This window comes from Tiliqua scincoides, chromosome 3 (assembly GCF_035046505.1).
Source record: "Tiliqua scincoides isolate rTilSci1 chromosome 3, rTilSci1.hap2, whole genome shotgun sequence".
Classification (NCBI taxonomy): domain Eukaryota; kingdom Metazoa; phylum Chordata; class Lepidosauria; order Squamata; family Scincidae; genus Tiliqua; species Tiliqua scincoides.
The window spans coordinates 89,903,080-89,916,310 of record NC_089823.1 but is presented as its reverse complement, the minus strand read 5'-3'; the positions used below and the strand labels follow the sequence as shown (position 1 = coordinate 89,916,310).

Below are 13,231 nucleotides of genomic sequence, written 5' to 3'. Positions count from 1 at the left end.
TGACATAGTAAAGGTGTCAGATTTCTGCTTAAAATGAGCAGTGGTAATGAGCAAACATTTTGCACTTAAACATATTGTCTTGACTCCCCTACCTTTACCTAAGCTTTGTTGGGTATTTTTATTTTTAAAATATCTGATTGAGTAGCTGTTTACCTATTCGCCAAATGTCACCAAGAGAACTTCACATCATCTCTAGTGTTCCCCCTTTGTCTCTGTGTACATTTGCATGTATTTCACATATATGCACTCTTTCATAGGACCATAATAATGGTTCAGACCCCACCCCTTCCATGTCTGCACACTCCAGGAAGATTAGCAGTGTTTCTGCACACTCCAGGAAGATTAGCAGAGGGACACTGTAGGTAGGACATGGCTCACATGTAGGTAGGTAGGACATGGATATATCCAAGAAATTCAAAGACTAGCCCAGGGATTGCACATGATCTGTAATTAGGTTATGCCATCTAGTGCTCTGAAAGTATTTTGCAAGTACAGCATACTTCAAATCTCTGTTTTTCAAAAATAAACTTAAAAAAACATTTTATTGCATGTGTACCTCAGGTGTCCCAACTGGAGTGCATGTTGTTTCATTCACAGATAGGCTTCTAGGAAAGGTGCCAGATGGTTATGATTGTTTTTTTCAGTGGTCCTACATGCAGTTGAAGACAGCTGGATTTATAATTAAAAAGAATGGAACTGCATTGTGCTCTATGCAGGCACCATTCTCCCAGCAGGCTCCTGTCTAGTTTTAGTTCCTTGTGAGTCATTGGCTTTCTGCCCTTGCTTAATGAGGGTTGGCTTCTCCTTTTGATGAGGAAGTCTGAGTTGGCCTCTGGCATAAGAAGCTGTGGTGGCCTCTGACTGCGGCAAGGTAGTCAGCCAGCAGGTCTACATGTAATTCTCCCACTATCTTTATCATAATTGAAAACAGAAAATAATATGTAATATGTTTCTGAAAAGTTTTCTGCCTTTCCTGGGAAGAATCCATAATTGCATTAGTTTCAAGTTTCTAAGAAACAATTTTCTAAAGCATGTTTCCAAGGCCCTAGGGAGCTATTGACCAGACTTGATTTCTCTAGATCACATGCTGTTAGGTACAGGAGCAAAATCTTAACGTTGAAGAGCAGCACACACTCCAAAAAAAACCCAGAGAGAATTGGACCCCCACCTTTTTAAGGGGGGGGGGAACTCCTACTTGTGTCATGATGGTCCAATCATTATCTGAAATGTCATACAATTTGGAAGAGGCAGGTATTAAGAAAAGCCAATCGGGGAAGCTTCTTCTAAAATTTGAAAACTTTTCCATTAGTTTGAGAATGATTGGAATTTCTAATTTAACATATAGTTCTCTGCCCCATTCTGATCAGAAATATGGAAATTCCTCTGATGCATTTCAGGATAGTTGAAAGTGAATAGGCAGAAAAGTGGAAAAGACAGACTTTGTTAACAAGGGGACAAAGTATGTAAGTAGGAAGACTGCTAAAACAGAGTTTCACCCTTATTAAAAGGAAGTTAATAATGTCAAGATAGTAAAATCTTAGCAATCATTACGAGCGTAGGTAAGATTAATCACAGTTGCAATTTAGTGTTTATAAGCTTACTTTTTGTGTTTTCCTTCCATAATAGACACTTAGACGACCCGTTCCTCGCGGTGTCAGCATTAGCTTCCTCCGCGCAGGTCCTTCGATAATGCACATTATATTTTATACACTAAATATTAAATCTGATGTATCCTGCATCAGCTGGCTGCGCTTGAGCATTAATGATGTTTTATAAGAAGTAGACAGAGCACAAATTAGGTATTTTCCCTCTTCCTTTGCACAGATAGGGTAAGAAATTTTTCAGTTAGATAAAATAAGATAGAGGCTATGGATGAAACTGCCTTTACTGAACCAGTTGTTTTCACATAACTATTTCAAATACAATCTTATGGTTTTTCCTCTCTCCAGACACAATCATTAGTGTTCTTAAAGGCTGAAAGCACCTTTTTCCTCAAACATGTGCACCTGACGACAGAAGAGGTCAGAACCCACTTGAAGCAGCAGTTTGTTTCAGGAGTGCCTCTTCGTAGGAGACAACAGTAACTGCCTTCCTTAAAATAAAAAAATAGCTGTGAAATAATGTTTTACAGCATATAAAAGACTGCTTACAATGTTGCGAGAGAAGATGGGAAGTAGGGGTCAGGACCTTTGCAACTGGCACCACCCCCCACACCTGTTTCATTCTCTGAACAGGGTTTAAGTTAGGATGCTAGTTGTCACTGCCACTGCCCAAAACTTGGGAAAATACAGACAGAAGGGGGTTGACTCGGGGTAGCCCCCTCCCCAATATAGTGGAAAGCCCCAAATCCTGGGGTTCCCCTCAAAAACAAGTATAGCAAAAGAGAGGTGACTAGCTTCCTTCTGAGTGAATGAAGACCAGGCAGAATAAAATAACAGGAGTTTATTAAAAAGAATAAAATACACTAAAACAAAGAGGATAGCAATGAAAAACTAAAACAGGGCATGTGCAGGAATTGAGTTACTGCAGGTAAACCAGGTGAGAGAGACTGGCAAGTAGGTTAAAAAGGTAGTAAACAGTAAACAAAGTCACCATAGCTTTTGAGATACTCTGCTTACGTAAGTACTGGAGCAAGTTCAGATTTTCGGTTCTTACATCCACACAAGACTAGGAGGTAGGTGACTCTCATCAATGCATCTGATATGCTGAATGAGAGACAAATGTACCAAGGAGGTTTCATTACCCTATGTCAGTGGTTCCCAAACTGTGAGCCACAGCTCCCTGGGAGCTGTGGAAACCAGACAGGGGAGCTGTTGAATCCTCATGAAAAAAAACCCCGCCCTATACAGTGTGATAATATATATTATATAAGAAATGTATGTTGCTTTGTACATGGAACTTCTCTATCTAGTACATTTTTGTCTTGCCCTTCCTCCAAAGAGCATAAGGTGGTAAACCCTCCCCCCCCCCTTTTGTCTTCAGACAGTCCTGTGAATTATGTTATGCTGAGAGACAGTGACTATGGCCTAAGAATACCCAGGGCCCAAGCCTATCCAGCTTTCCAGGAATTATGCAGCTGTGCCAACAGGGTGTGTGCTTCATCCTGTGGTGGTGGGGATGTCACAGAGCCCTCTTCAAAATAAGGGAACTCAGTGTTGGAGTGGATAAAAATTATTCCCTTTCTAAAAAAAAAATAAAAGAAAAAAGACTGACATACACCTTATCATGAGATGCCTATAAAATTCAAACAAGTCTGCAATTATTGTAATTGCTTCTAAATTATTGCCGTAATAAATTAAGAATTATAGTGATGGAAATACTGCACTTGGATCACAACTGAGACTTTAGTAGATGTTTCTCCCTCATCTAAGTTCAGAATACGCAGGCTCTGTTGGGCTTATGGAGTAACTTGGAATAATTAATAAAGCTAAGTTCTTTACACATGTCAGTACCACAGTGCTGTAGGTATGTTAAGCTGTTAATGCAAGATGTGAAATCATCATGAATTCACTATTGGTTTTACTTACTGCTTGATAAACTTAAAGTGACAAATATCCTCAACATTCTGGCTACACTTAACTTTCAGGTTGATTATTGTTCAGGTTAAACTGAATGTGTGAACCTCCTCTTAAAGTCAAGTTTCCATGACTTTAAAGTTCAGCTGTGAAGGAGTTTGCTTACTATCTTCTGAAGCTACATATTTTGGTGGTGTGTTGAATTATCATCTTGGCCATTCACAAACCAATGGCTAAGGGCAGCCCAATCCTATCTTGCGGTGGATCAGGCAGGCAGGCCTTTGCTGTATCCAGTGCAGGGCTGGGACTGGCTGCAGCTCAATCAGGGGCAGTGGGAATCAATTCCCCTTACCCTGGCAGTGGCTCGAAAGAGATCTGCGCCACCCAAAGAGGTGGTACAAATCCCAGCCACCTAACACTAGGCTGGGCCAACTGGGAGGGAGATTAGGATCGGACCCAAGTGCCAGATCCTGGCTTCACCCTACTCCTGAGGCCAGTCTCCCATGGGCTAACTCACCCTCCCCCCACCCCAGAATTTCCCCAGACTGCCCTCCCCCACCTCCCCCAGATCCCTGCAATGGCCGAACCAGGCTGGTGCATCAGAGGTTGAATTCAGTCTCCGGAAGCTGGTGCACATCCACACACTGGCCTGTTTCCTCCCACAGTGGCATAAACGTGCCTTGTGGCACTTTTGCAACACCTCTGGGCCTGCACAAGGAACTTGTGCTTTGGATTATCCTTATCCTTATCCTATTTTGATGTTACGTGTACTACAGATCAGCCTAAATAAATCACATTGCTTGTTGTCTCCTATGTTGTTAGTTGCTTTTGTCATAATTTTGTCTCATGTGGGTGCTTTCTGACTGCATTTTCTAGCAGTATGTCAGTTTATGGAAAAATTATCTGATCACATGAACAATTTTAATACTTTCCATTAAACCAGAGTATGAAATTGCTGTGTGGTTAATGTTACTGTACTTGCTTTTGTCACAAATAGTAAAAAGAAGTGAAAAAATAAGTGTGAGAAAAGTACAAATTATGTTCGTGGTTTTGAAGATTTTATATATAACAAAAGACTTTATTAGTATAATATAAATATAATCACCTGAATTGACCTTGATTTAAAGGATGGAGACTGACTTTGTATTTTTCATAATCGTTCATTTGAAGTTACAGAAATGCCAGAATGGCTATTAAACTGGTTTCCTGATTTATTTTTTTTAATGGCTTTTTAAAAAATGATTGACTATTTTGGATTCCTAATTTAAACATAATTGTAATTGAGCTCATGTTAGTTCACCATTATTTAGATATTGGTTAAGAATATAAAGGCCTTGTTTGGAACCATTATAAGTTTTTCAGCAATTTGCAAGAACCTTGTTTTCAACTTTCAGTATACAGTGCAGTATTTTGATAAATCCTTTTTTTCTTTAGGTGAGTGTAGGTTTTTCTTAGTTTTGGGTTTGTTCTGTTGTTGTCAGTCATTCTTGATCTGGATAATATATTTTGGGCCTTGTTCTTTATAGATACCTGTTCCACAGTGGCAACCCAGAACATCCGGGGGATATATTAATAAATACAACTGTGGAAGTGTTACCTTTTAAGGTATGGGTCCAAAAAGTCTGTCTGTTCCTTCTTTGGCATCATAATTTGAGTAAAATAATTTTTCATTCAGTATGCTTCTATTAATGTAAAAAAGTGTAGCTGGTTGTGGAAAAATGGTTGGTAATCAGAAAGTGTGTAAAAAATTTTTTTAAAGCATATTCAGATGGTGTCCTACACACACACACACACACACACACACACACACACACACACACACACACACACACACACACACAGCTCTTTATTCTCATGCTGGTGACTAACAGAATATTTATCCTTTATTTATGTACAGTAATTGTATTGAAGAACTTGGCTCAGAATAATACTTTGTACATCTTTGTTTACATTGTTGCAGGGGACACACAATTCTAAAACCAGTTTTTAAAATTATGTGTTACAAGTAAAACTCTACTACCCAGTTCTGCAAACATGTAGCACCTACTCCTTATTACAGTTGGGTCTTTTGAGCCTCATGTGTGATCCTTCCTCATTCATTGATATTTAATTAAGCATACAGAAGTGCCAATCTGACTTGATAAGAATCTCAGGGTACTACTAGACTAATTGTGCAAAGACTTCTAGGCAGACACTTATATAATAAACTTCTATCAGTTATAGTTGGCATTTTATTAATACAATCATATCTCCAATAACTGATTCATTACAGCACTCTTTGTCTTGGAATGAATGACAACCATTCTACCTAATAAGAACCGTGAATTCTGGGCCAATCAGCACCTGTTTCCTACCTGTTATGTGTGTTCTATAGTGTTATTTTGCACAACATTCAACATCTGGGGAATGCATGCCATGTGTTATTGGACGTTTTACTGCATTTATGTAGTGTCATTGTTGCACACACGTGAAGATGCAAGAGTTCCTTGCATCTGGCATCAGAATGCCAGATGCCAGGGAGGGCACCAGGATGCAGGTCTCTTGTTATCTGGTGTGCTCCTTGGGGCATTTGGTGGGCCGCTGTGAGACACAGGAAGCTGGACTAGATGGGCCTATGGCCTGATCCAGTGGGGCTGTTCTTATGTTCTTAAGAGAAGCTTATAATCTAACACTAAACATAAGGGAAGGCAGCTGAGAAAGTGGGAAAGACATGCCCTCTATTATATTTAGGCTTGCTTAGTTTCAGTTGGAGGTAGGTGGTTGAGCCAAGAGTTTACAAAGGAGGTGGGGTTTGAAGGAAGAGCCAGAGTCAACATTGAAAATGTATTCTTGGGAGGAATTCCAGGCATGGGGGCAATAAGTGAAAATGAATAAAAAACAGAGGAGTTGAAGGGAAGCAGAAAATCTTTGGATAGCTGAGGGGTTTGTGGAGCAGCAGGACAAAGATCATAGACAGGGAGATATCTGAATGTGTAATTATGCTTGGAATGTAACTCTTACATGCCTTCCCGCTTGTTTAAGAGACAGAAGGAGTTTAGAGATTTACCTAGGACATGATTTTCGTAATATGAACATGCACAATGTAACATAATAACTTCTCTGCAAGCTTGCCCACTCCATAAGGGATAACCAATGAAATGGGATGGGGAAATGTCTAGCGGAGTGATGTCACATTATGCGCTTTGTGTTGTTCAATGTTGCTAGGCAGGGAGGAAAAGATTCAGTGCTGCTATTTTGCTAGCAGCTCTGTTTCTCCTGTAATGCCTGGCTTCAAACTGAGTGGGTACGGGGGCCAACTTGTATCATGCTTCAGTTCAGATAAAGCCAAGGGCAATACAGTACAGGGACTTGTAGGCAAGATTATGGTGGGAATTATAGACTGATGACAATATTTGTCTGTGCATTGCATAATGCAGCAGTTCCCAAAGTGTGCATCACAATGCCTTAGGGTGTCATGGCACACTCATAAGGGTACCACAGGATGTCCTTGGTCACCCTTCCTACCTGTTCCCCCTGGGCACTGCCATCTTGGATGTCATGAAAACTCATGAGAACCAAGATGGCAGTGATAAAATCTCATGAGATTTGGTTTCTGCCATCTTGGATCTTGTGAGATTTTGTGAGATCCAGGATGGCGGCACTCGGCTCAGAATATAAATGCTTATATAAATGCCAGGAGGAAGAGACTGCGAGGCGTAGTGACTCAGGTAAGTTTGGGAACCTCTGGCACAGTGTGTTCCAAAATGTGCTTAACTCCACCTTGCAAAGTCAATTAAGTTTACTTGCTGAACCCCATCTCTCCCCTCAATGTGCACACTATATATTTCCAGTGCACAAAATACAAAAGGCTATTGCTGTGCTAACATTTCCTGGGGAACAGGCAGACTCGTGAGGATTTCTAATCAACATAAAGAAGCATTTATATTCTGTATCTTGTTTTTCAGGGTGAAGACTTGGTATTAAGCAAAGAAACCAAAGAGAAACGATTAGAAGATGGTTTTTTCCGTATAGGTAATTCTGCATAAAATAGAGTAGCATTGAGCTTTACCACAATTTTAATAGATAACTCTTTCTTTTATAACTAAGACCATTCTCTCTTATAGCCTGGTCTTTGTTCTAGCAGAGCTCCACAGAATGTTAGGCAACAATGGCAAGAGTTCATTTTCAATTTGGTACTAACAGGTACCGTTCTGGTGCCATCACACATAGGAGAGGAAGGTTCAAAGTGGCACCCTAACAATTGTGGGGGCTGGTAAAAATTTTAAGCTGCCCTAAGCTTTGTGTATTTTTTTTACACAAGTATGTATTTTTGAAATGTGTATCCCACCTTTTCTCACTGAAAAACCTCAAAACAGTTAACAATATAAACATTAATCTTAAACTAGTTAAGACACCGTTAAATAAAAGTAAGTCATGAAAGCACCCATATAAGTGGCACAGATAAGAGTATAAATAGCCGTTTGTCTGTTTCCTGGCTACTAGCCAAGTGAGAACTCTGTGTGTGTTAATAGCTCTTATAGGGGGCTGCCATATGTGTGAATCAGCACTAAATTAAGCAGACTTGTACATGAGATGTCCATAAGTGATAGCCAGGATTTTGTTTTCTTAATCCTGTTTAGAATGCTCTCTTTGTTTTTTGAAGGCAAGTTTGTACATGGTAAAGCAGAAGGAACAGTTGATCCCCGTCTAAATCCAATTGCAGCTGTCCGGCTTCTGGTAATACAGAATTCGCCTGTCTGGGCAATTCTAAATGAGGTGAGATTTAAACACAAATGCCTTGTATAACTAGAACACTACCTGTCAACACGCATCAAGTTTAAGGTTCTCTTTTCAAAAACATTTTGCGATATCCTCAGCTGTGGGCCTCTTATGATGAATCTGGATGTGTGAGTTCATGCATGCACATACATGTACACAGTGGCATAGCTAATGAACGAGTAGCCTGCTGCAGAGCTCAAAATGATGCCCTGGAAGTGACATCACGCCCAGGCTTTTTAAAAAGTGCAAATTGGGGGAAAACCTGCCTCCTCCCAGCAGTTCACTACCCACTTGATCTGCCACCTCCCCCCAGCCAGTGGCATAGCTAAAGCATCTATCTGCTACCTGGGATCAAAGAAGATTTTGTAGTCCATGCCCCCCAGAACAAAAATCAAATTTTAATTAAGTAAATAAATAAAAAGTATGCCCCTTTTTTGTTACATACATTGTACTGGGGTGAAGAGGGGTGGCTATTCTCTCCCTACTAAAAATAAGAGGAGCATCACTTGAAAAAGTGCCTCTTTACCAGTTAGCAGGAGTAGCTGTATTATGATATGTGGAAATGAGAGCTGCCTCATATTAACACCTTATTGTTTCCATGCTGTATCATAATAACATCTCATTGGCTCTCAGAACAATCAGTCTCATAGGTCAGTTTTGAATGAAAGAAATCCACTTTTTGATCCTTAAGGCAGTTGTGTTTTTGTTTTCTGGTTAATTGGCCATAACTTTTAGATATCTGATAGAAAACAGATATTCTAAGGTGGTTTGTTTCATTGCATTCTGCAATAAATGATCTTTCCAATGATATATAACGTGATATATATAATTCATACATCCCAAGATTTTCACAATTTTGGCCACTAGTGCCAAGCTCAGCTTGTTGCCCCCCTAAAGCTTGTTGCCCAGTGCGACTGCTACCCCCTGCACCCCCTTAGCTTACGCCACTGCACGCACACAGTTTCTAATCGGTTTGTGGTCATGGGTGCTGTGCACTTGAACTTATATGGATACTGATTCCATGTATTGAAGGTAACAGAGAAAGCCATCTTGCATAGTGCTGTGAAAACATTTGTGAATTTTTCCCTTGCTAGATACTACTGCCCTGCAGGGCCAGTGCTAGCTTCTTCTGGGCCTTGGGCAGAGTTGGGAGTTGGATCCCCTGTGGAAGGCAGGGCTGGGAGCCTCCCAATGGCACTTGGGCCTGATGACTTGGGTCCTCTTAGTACCAAATGGAACAGCAATAATCTGCTGTCCCTCCTCGTGCCCAACAGCTTTCTCCCAAAGGCTCTTATATTCTTGCAGGAGCCTTCGGAGAAAGCCTAGTGGCTGGTGGGGAAAGCAAACTGATCACCTGCTGCATGAATTGCAGTTAAGTATAGGAAAAGATAGAGCTGCATTACAGCTGTTTTTATCTCTATATACAATTCATATATCAAGCTACGGCAGATCTGTACTTTTGTAATTCTCATGGCAGCTTCTGGGGCTTGATCCATCCCATGTGAACTGGTCTAAAGCCACTTAGCATAATGTTAAGAGTCTCATAATATTGTCTCATGCAGTTTGGAAACATTTTTTAAAGTAATTAACTGCTCAAACCTATTGAGCACCTGTGCCGGAACGTGTTTTGCTGGTGTATTCTGCAAAAGCACTGTAAGGCGCTTTGTGGCAGCACAAAGCCCAGGCATACTGGCAGGAAGGCCAGAGCCTTCCCACTGGCACTGGCAGAGTGATAGGCACCCGCCAGAGCAGTTAAATCTACCATGGAAGCAGGGAATGGGCTGAGCAGGGTGGGGACAGGGAGGACATGGGGAAGGGTGGGCACGTCAGCCCCAGAGAGGGTGGGATTGGCGGGGGCGGGCACGTGCCGAATCCACAAGCCCTTCTCAGGCCTGATCCACCTGCACGGATCAACGTGGACTTCTGCCAACAATATTGTTGGCACTGGTCCAAGGTGACTCATTGTGACTGTTGGGGCTTACTACAGGGCAAGGGCACAAATGTCTCCTTAAACCGAGGAGATCTCCAGCAACCAAAAATCCCCCATGGGGTGCAACATAGCCCACATTGGTGTTGTTTCATCGCCACATGGGGATTTATGATGAAATGGGCTGCCCATGTCTGTTTTGTAAAGGAAAGCAACAGGTTATATTAACTGGAACATTTCATTTTTTATTTAGATTTATCTATAAATAAGGGTCACTTCACACCCTACAAACAATAATGGGTGCCAGTGTTTCCACAGTAAGTTGACTGCGTTTTCTGCAACACTTAAAAGGAATTCTGGTTTGAAAAAGAATGTGGTAAATGTATCCCCAGAAACAATTGACCAAAGCTCTCAAAGTACCTGTTTCAATCTTGTAGAAAAGTTGTGGTTGGCCTGTTGTGAAAACACAGTCACCATCTCTTGTTATGATGTATTTAGTGACTATTGATACACAGGTGTGCATTTATCAGCCATTTTTTTCAATTCTGCACCACAGGTTCATATTAAAAAGGTTCCTAACTGAATCAAGAGGAAGGAAGAAAAGGGGAGATCTCCATCTTTAGAAACATTTGAATGAAATACTCCATCTTTCAAATTCCAGACTGAAGACACTGAGCATGCACCTTATTTCCAACTTTTATCTCTCACTGAAACGCTACCTCCTGTGAAATCTACTGTACATGAGAAGACTGACCCAACAAGAAGGGTCTACTACAATCTAGCAACCAATACTTTGCTGGTGGTATTTATTTAGATACGCAATTTCCTCCATTTGAACATGACTTTGCTGCATAAGAATCAAAGTAATCTCTTTATTCTATCCAATCATGATAGGATATGCTACACAAAAGTTGTACATATTGTTACATTCCTTGAAGAGAAAAATATATATATATAAATACATTTTATGAAGGGGGTACATTTTGGAGGTCCATTTATTTTGCTAATGCAAACCCTCTTTTATAGATTATCAGGGATATATATTCAAAAGCATTAGGGATGTTTAATTTATTAAATGATTTGAAAAGTACATATTTTTATGCAGGTAATAACTTGATGCAGTTTTTTTAAAATGAATTATCTTACTTCTTGAGTTAAGTCTACATTTTGCTTTGATAATGAAATAACCATATTTTGTAATATACTGCCATGATTAGGAGAGCTGAACTGAGTTTGCAAATGAAGCACTTTTATATCATACCAAGGGCACAATAACTCAAATTCTTTTGTACAAGTCCTGTTGAAATGAATGGAGCTTGCACAGGAGAACTCCTGTGTTTTGTGCCCTAAGTCTCAGAAATGTTGTTCAAAGACATAAGCAAGAACTTTGAAGAACATTATCCATAATGCTCACAGTCCAAAACATGTAAGAGAGCATGTTAAGGAATTTTATATTTCAGTATGGTGTGTGAAATCTGCGGTGACTTGAGGTTTGTTTCATCTCCTCTCAAAGGGAAATTTTGATAACCAGCTACTCCTTTTTAACCTTTGTAGAGTCTTCTGAAACACACTCATGTTGTTTCCTTTGGTAAGAAAAGCATCCAGAAGTTTTGGCATTTTTAATTTTGCTTGGCAATCCCCTTTTGTATGAACTCTGCTTAGTCTTTTGGAATGACTTAAATGACCATTTTATTAGAATTAATAATAGAAATAGATACACAGTAACCTCAGCTGAGCTTTTAAAATGTGACTGTCAGAGTATTTAATTGTTGATGTTGTGATTTTTTTTCCTTAAGAGGGCCCAGCTCCCACTAAAAGCATTGCACTCTTACTGACTGGAGCGAGCCAGCAAGCTTCATGTGAACCAAATGCTTGTTGTCTTTTGTACTTCAAGGACAAGAATGAGGGATGCTTGCTTGGTCAGTAGCCTTGAAGGGAGGCAACTCAAGCACTTTGTGCTCTGCAGCACAGTAAACATGCAATAGCATCTAATAAGAGTTTTTTAAAAAAAATCCTTAATCATACCCCAGCCAAGATTTGAGAAGCTGAGCTTTTACCTCAACTGCACATATGTAATCATGCAGGTAAACAAAGTTTACTGAAATGGTGGTAGTCATGAGCTTTGTCATAAGCTAATTCTTAGATACTTCTGTGTCTTGGATGTAAGCTTTTGCCAAAAACAGTTGTCTTGCCTTCTCTCAAGGGTCAAAATGATTTATAATACGTATTGTCACGACTAGGCAGCTGCCTGCCTCTGCTTCTTTTGAGTCTGTTGTGAACGCAACTATTCCTAAAAAGTCTCCATAATATGACACAAAACACTTCAATTAAGTTTGAAATTGTCCAAGGGATTTCCTTGAATTGACTGTGATTTCTTTTGTATTACCCTCCACCCTTCTCTAAATTTATGCATTCCTCTTGCTAAAACGCTTATTTCCTCTATATTTGGCTGGGACTATGCAGAAACATTCAAGAGCTTGTGTTAATGTAGTGGCTAAGAACTGGAGTTGTGAATAATATGTCCCCTGGTTCAAATCTCATATCTATCTTGAAATTACTGGGTGGTCTTTGGCAAGCCACCACCTATGTTTTAGCCCCATACCCCCTTTATGGAAATAATACTGATCTACATTACAGGAAAAATAATAGTCTTGGGGCCAATCCTAACAATGACTTGGGCCGGCCCGTAAAGCAGGTTTGCGCCTCTGTGGGAGAAAGCCAGGACGGCGCTCCAAGAAGTGCCAGCCTGCAGAGGCTTTTGTGCCGGCCTCCTCCTGGCTGGTTGCATCAGCCCTGCAGAGTGGACGCAACGGAAAAGGTAGGTGTGGGGGGGGCGGGGAGGAGGAGGGTGGAAAGGAAGGCATTCTTCGGCGGGCAGAGGGCGGGTGATTGGCAGCCCTGGGGGCGGGTGTATGGGGAGCCAGAGGTGGGGCTGGGACCCGGCGGTTATGCCGGTCCCAACCCCCATCCCTGGGGAGAATGAAGCGGCTTGAAACCGCTCTGCTTTCCTCAGACTTGTGCAACCTCCAGA

At 40.8% G+C, this 13,231-nt stretch overlaps 1 protein-coding gene across 1 annotated transcript in view; it reads left to right on the top strand.

The window, feature by feature from the left end:
• MGAT4A (alpha-1,3-mannosyl-glycoprotein 4-beta-N-acetylglucosaminyltransferase A) overlaps window positions 1-13,012 on the top strand; it is a 77,894-nt gene extending 64,882 nt beyond the window's left edge. Inside the window, exons 13-16 of the mRNA XM_066621975.1 lie at window positions 5,042-5,120; window positions 7,460-7,526; window positions 8,158-8,270; window positions 10,757-13,012. Of these exons, the coding sequence (XP_066478072.1) occupies window positions 5,042-5,120; window positions 7,460-7,526; window positions 8,158-8,270; window positions 10,757-10,783 (286 nt within the window). The 3' untranslated portion in view covers window positions 10,784-13,012. The remainder of the gene's footprint in view (window positions 1-5,041; window positions 5,121-7,459; window positions 7,527-8,157; window positions 8,271-10,756) is intronic.
• Window positions 13,013-13,231: the final 219 nt, after the last annotated feature.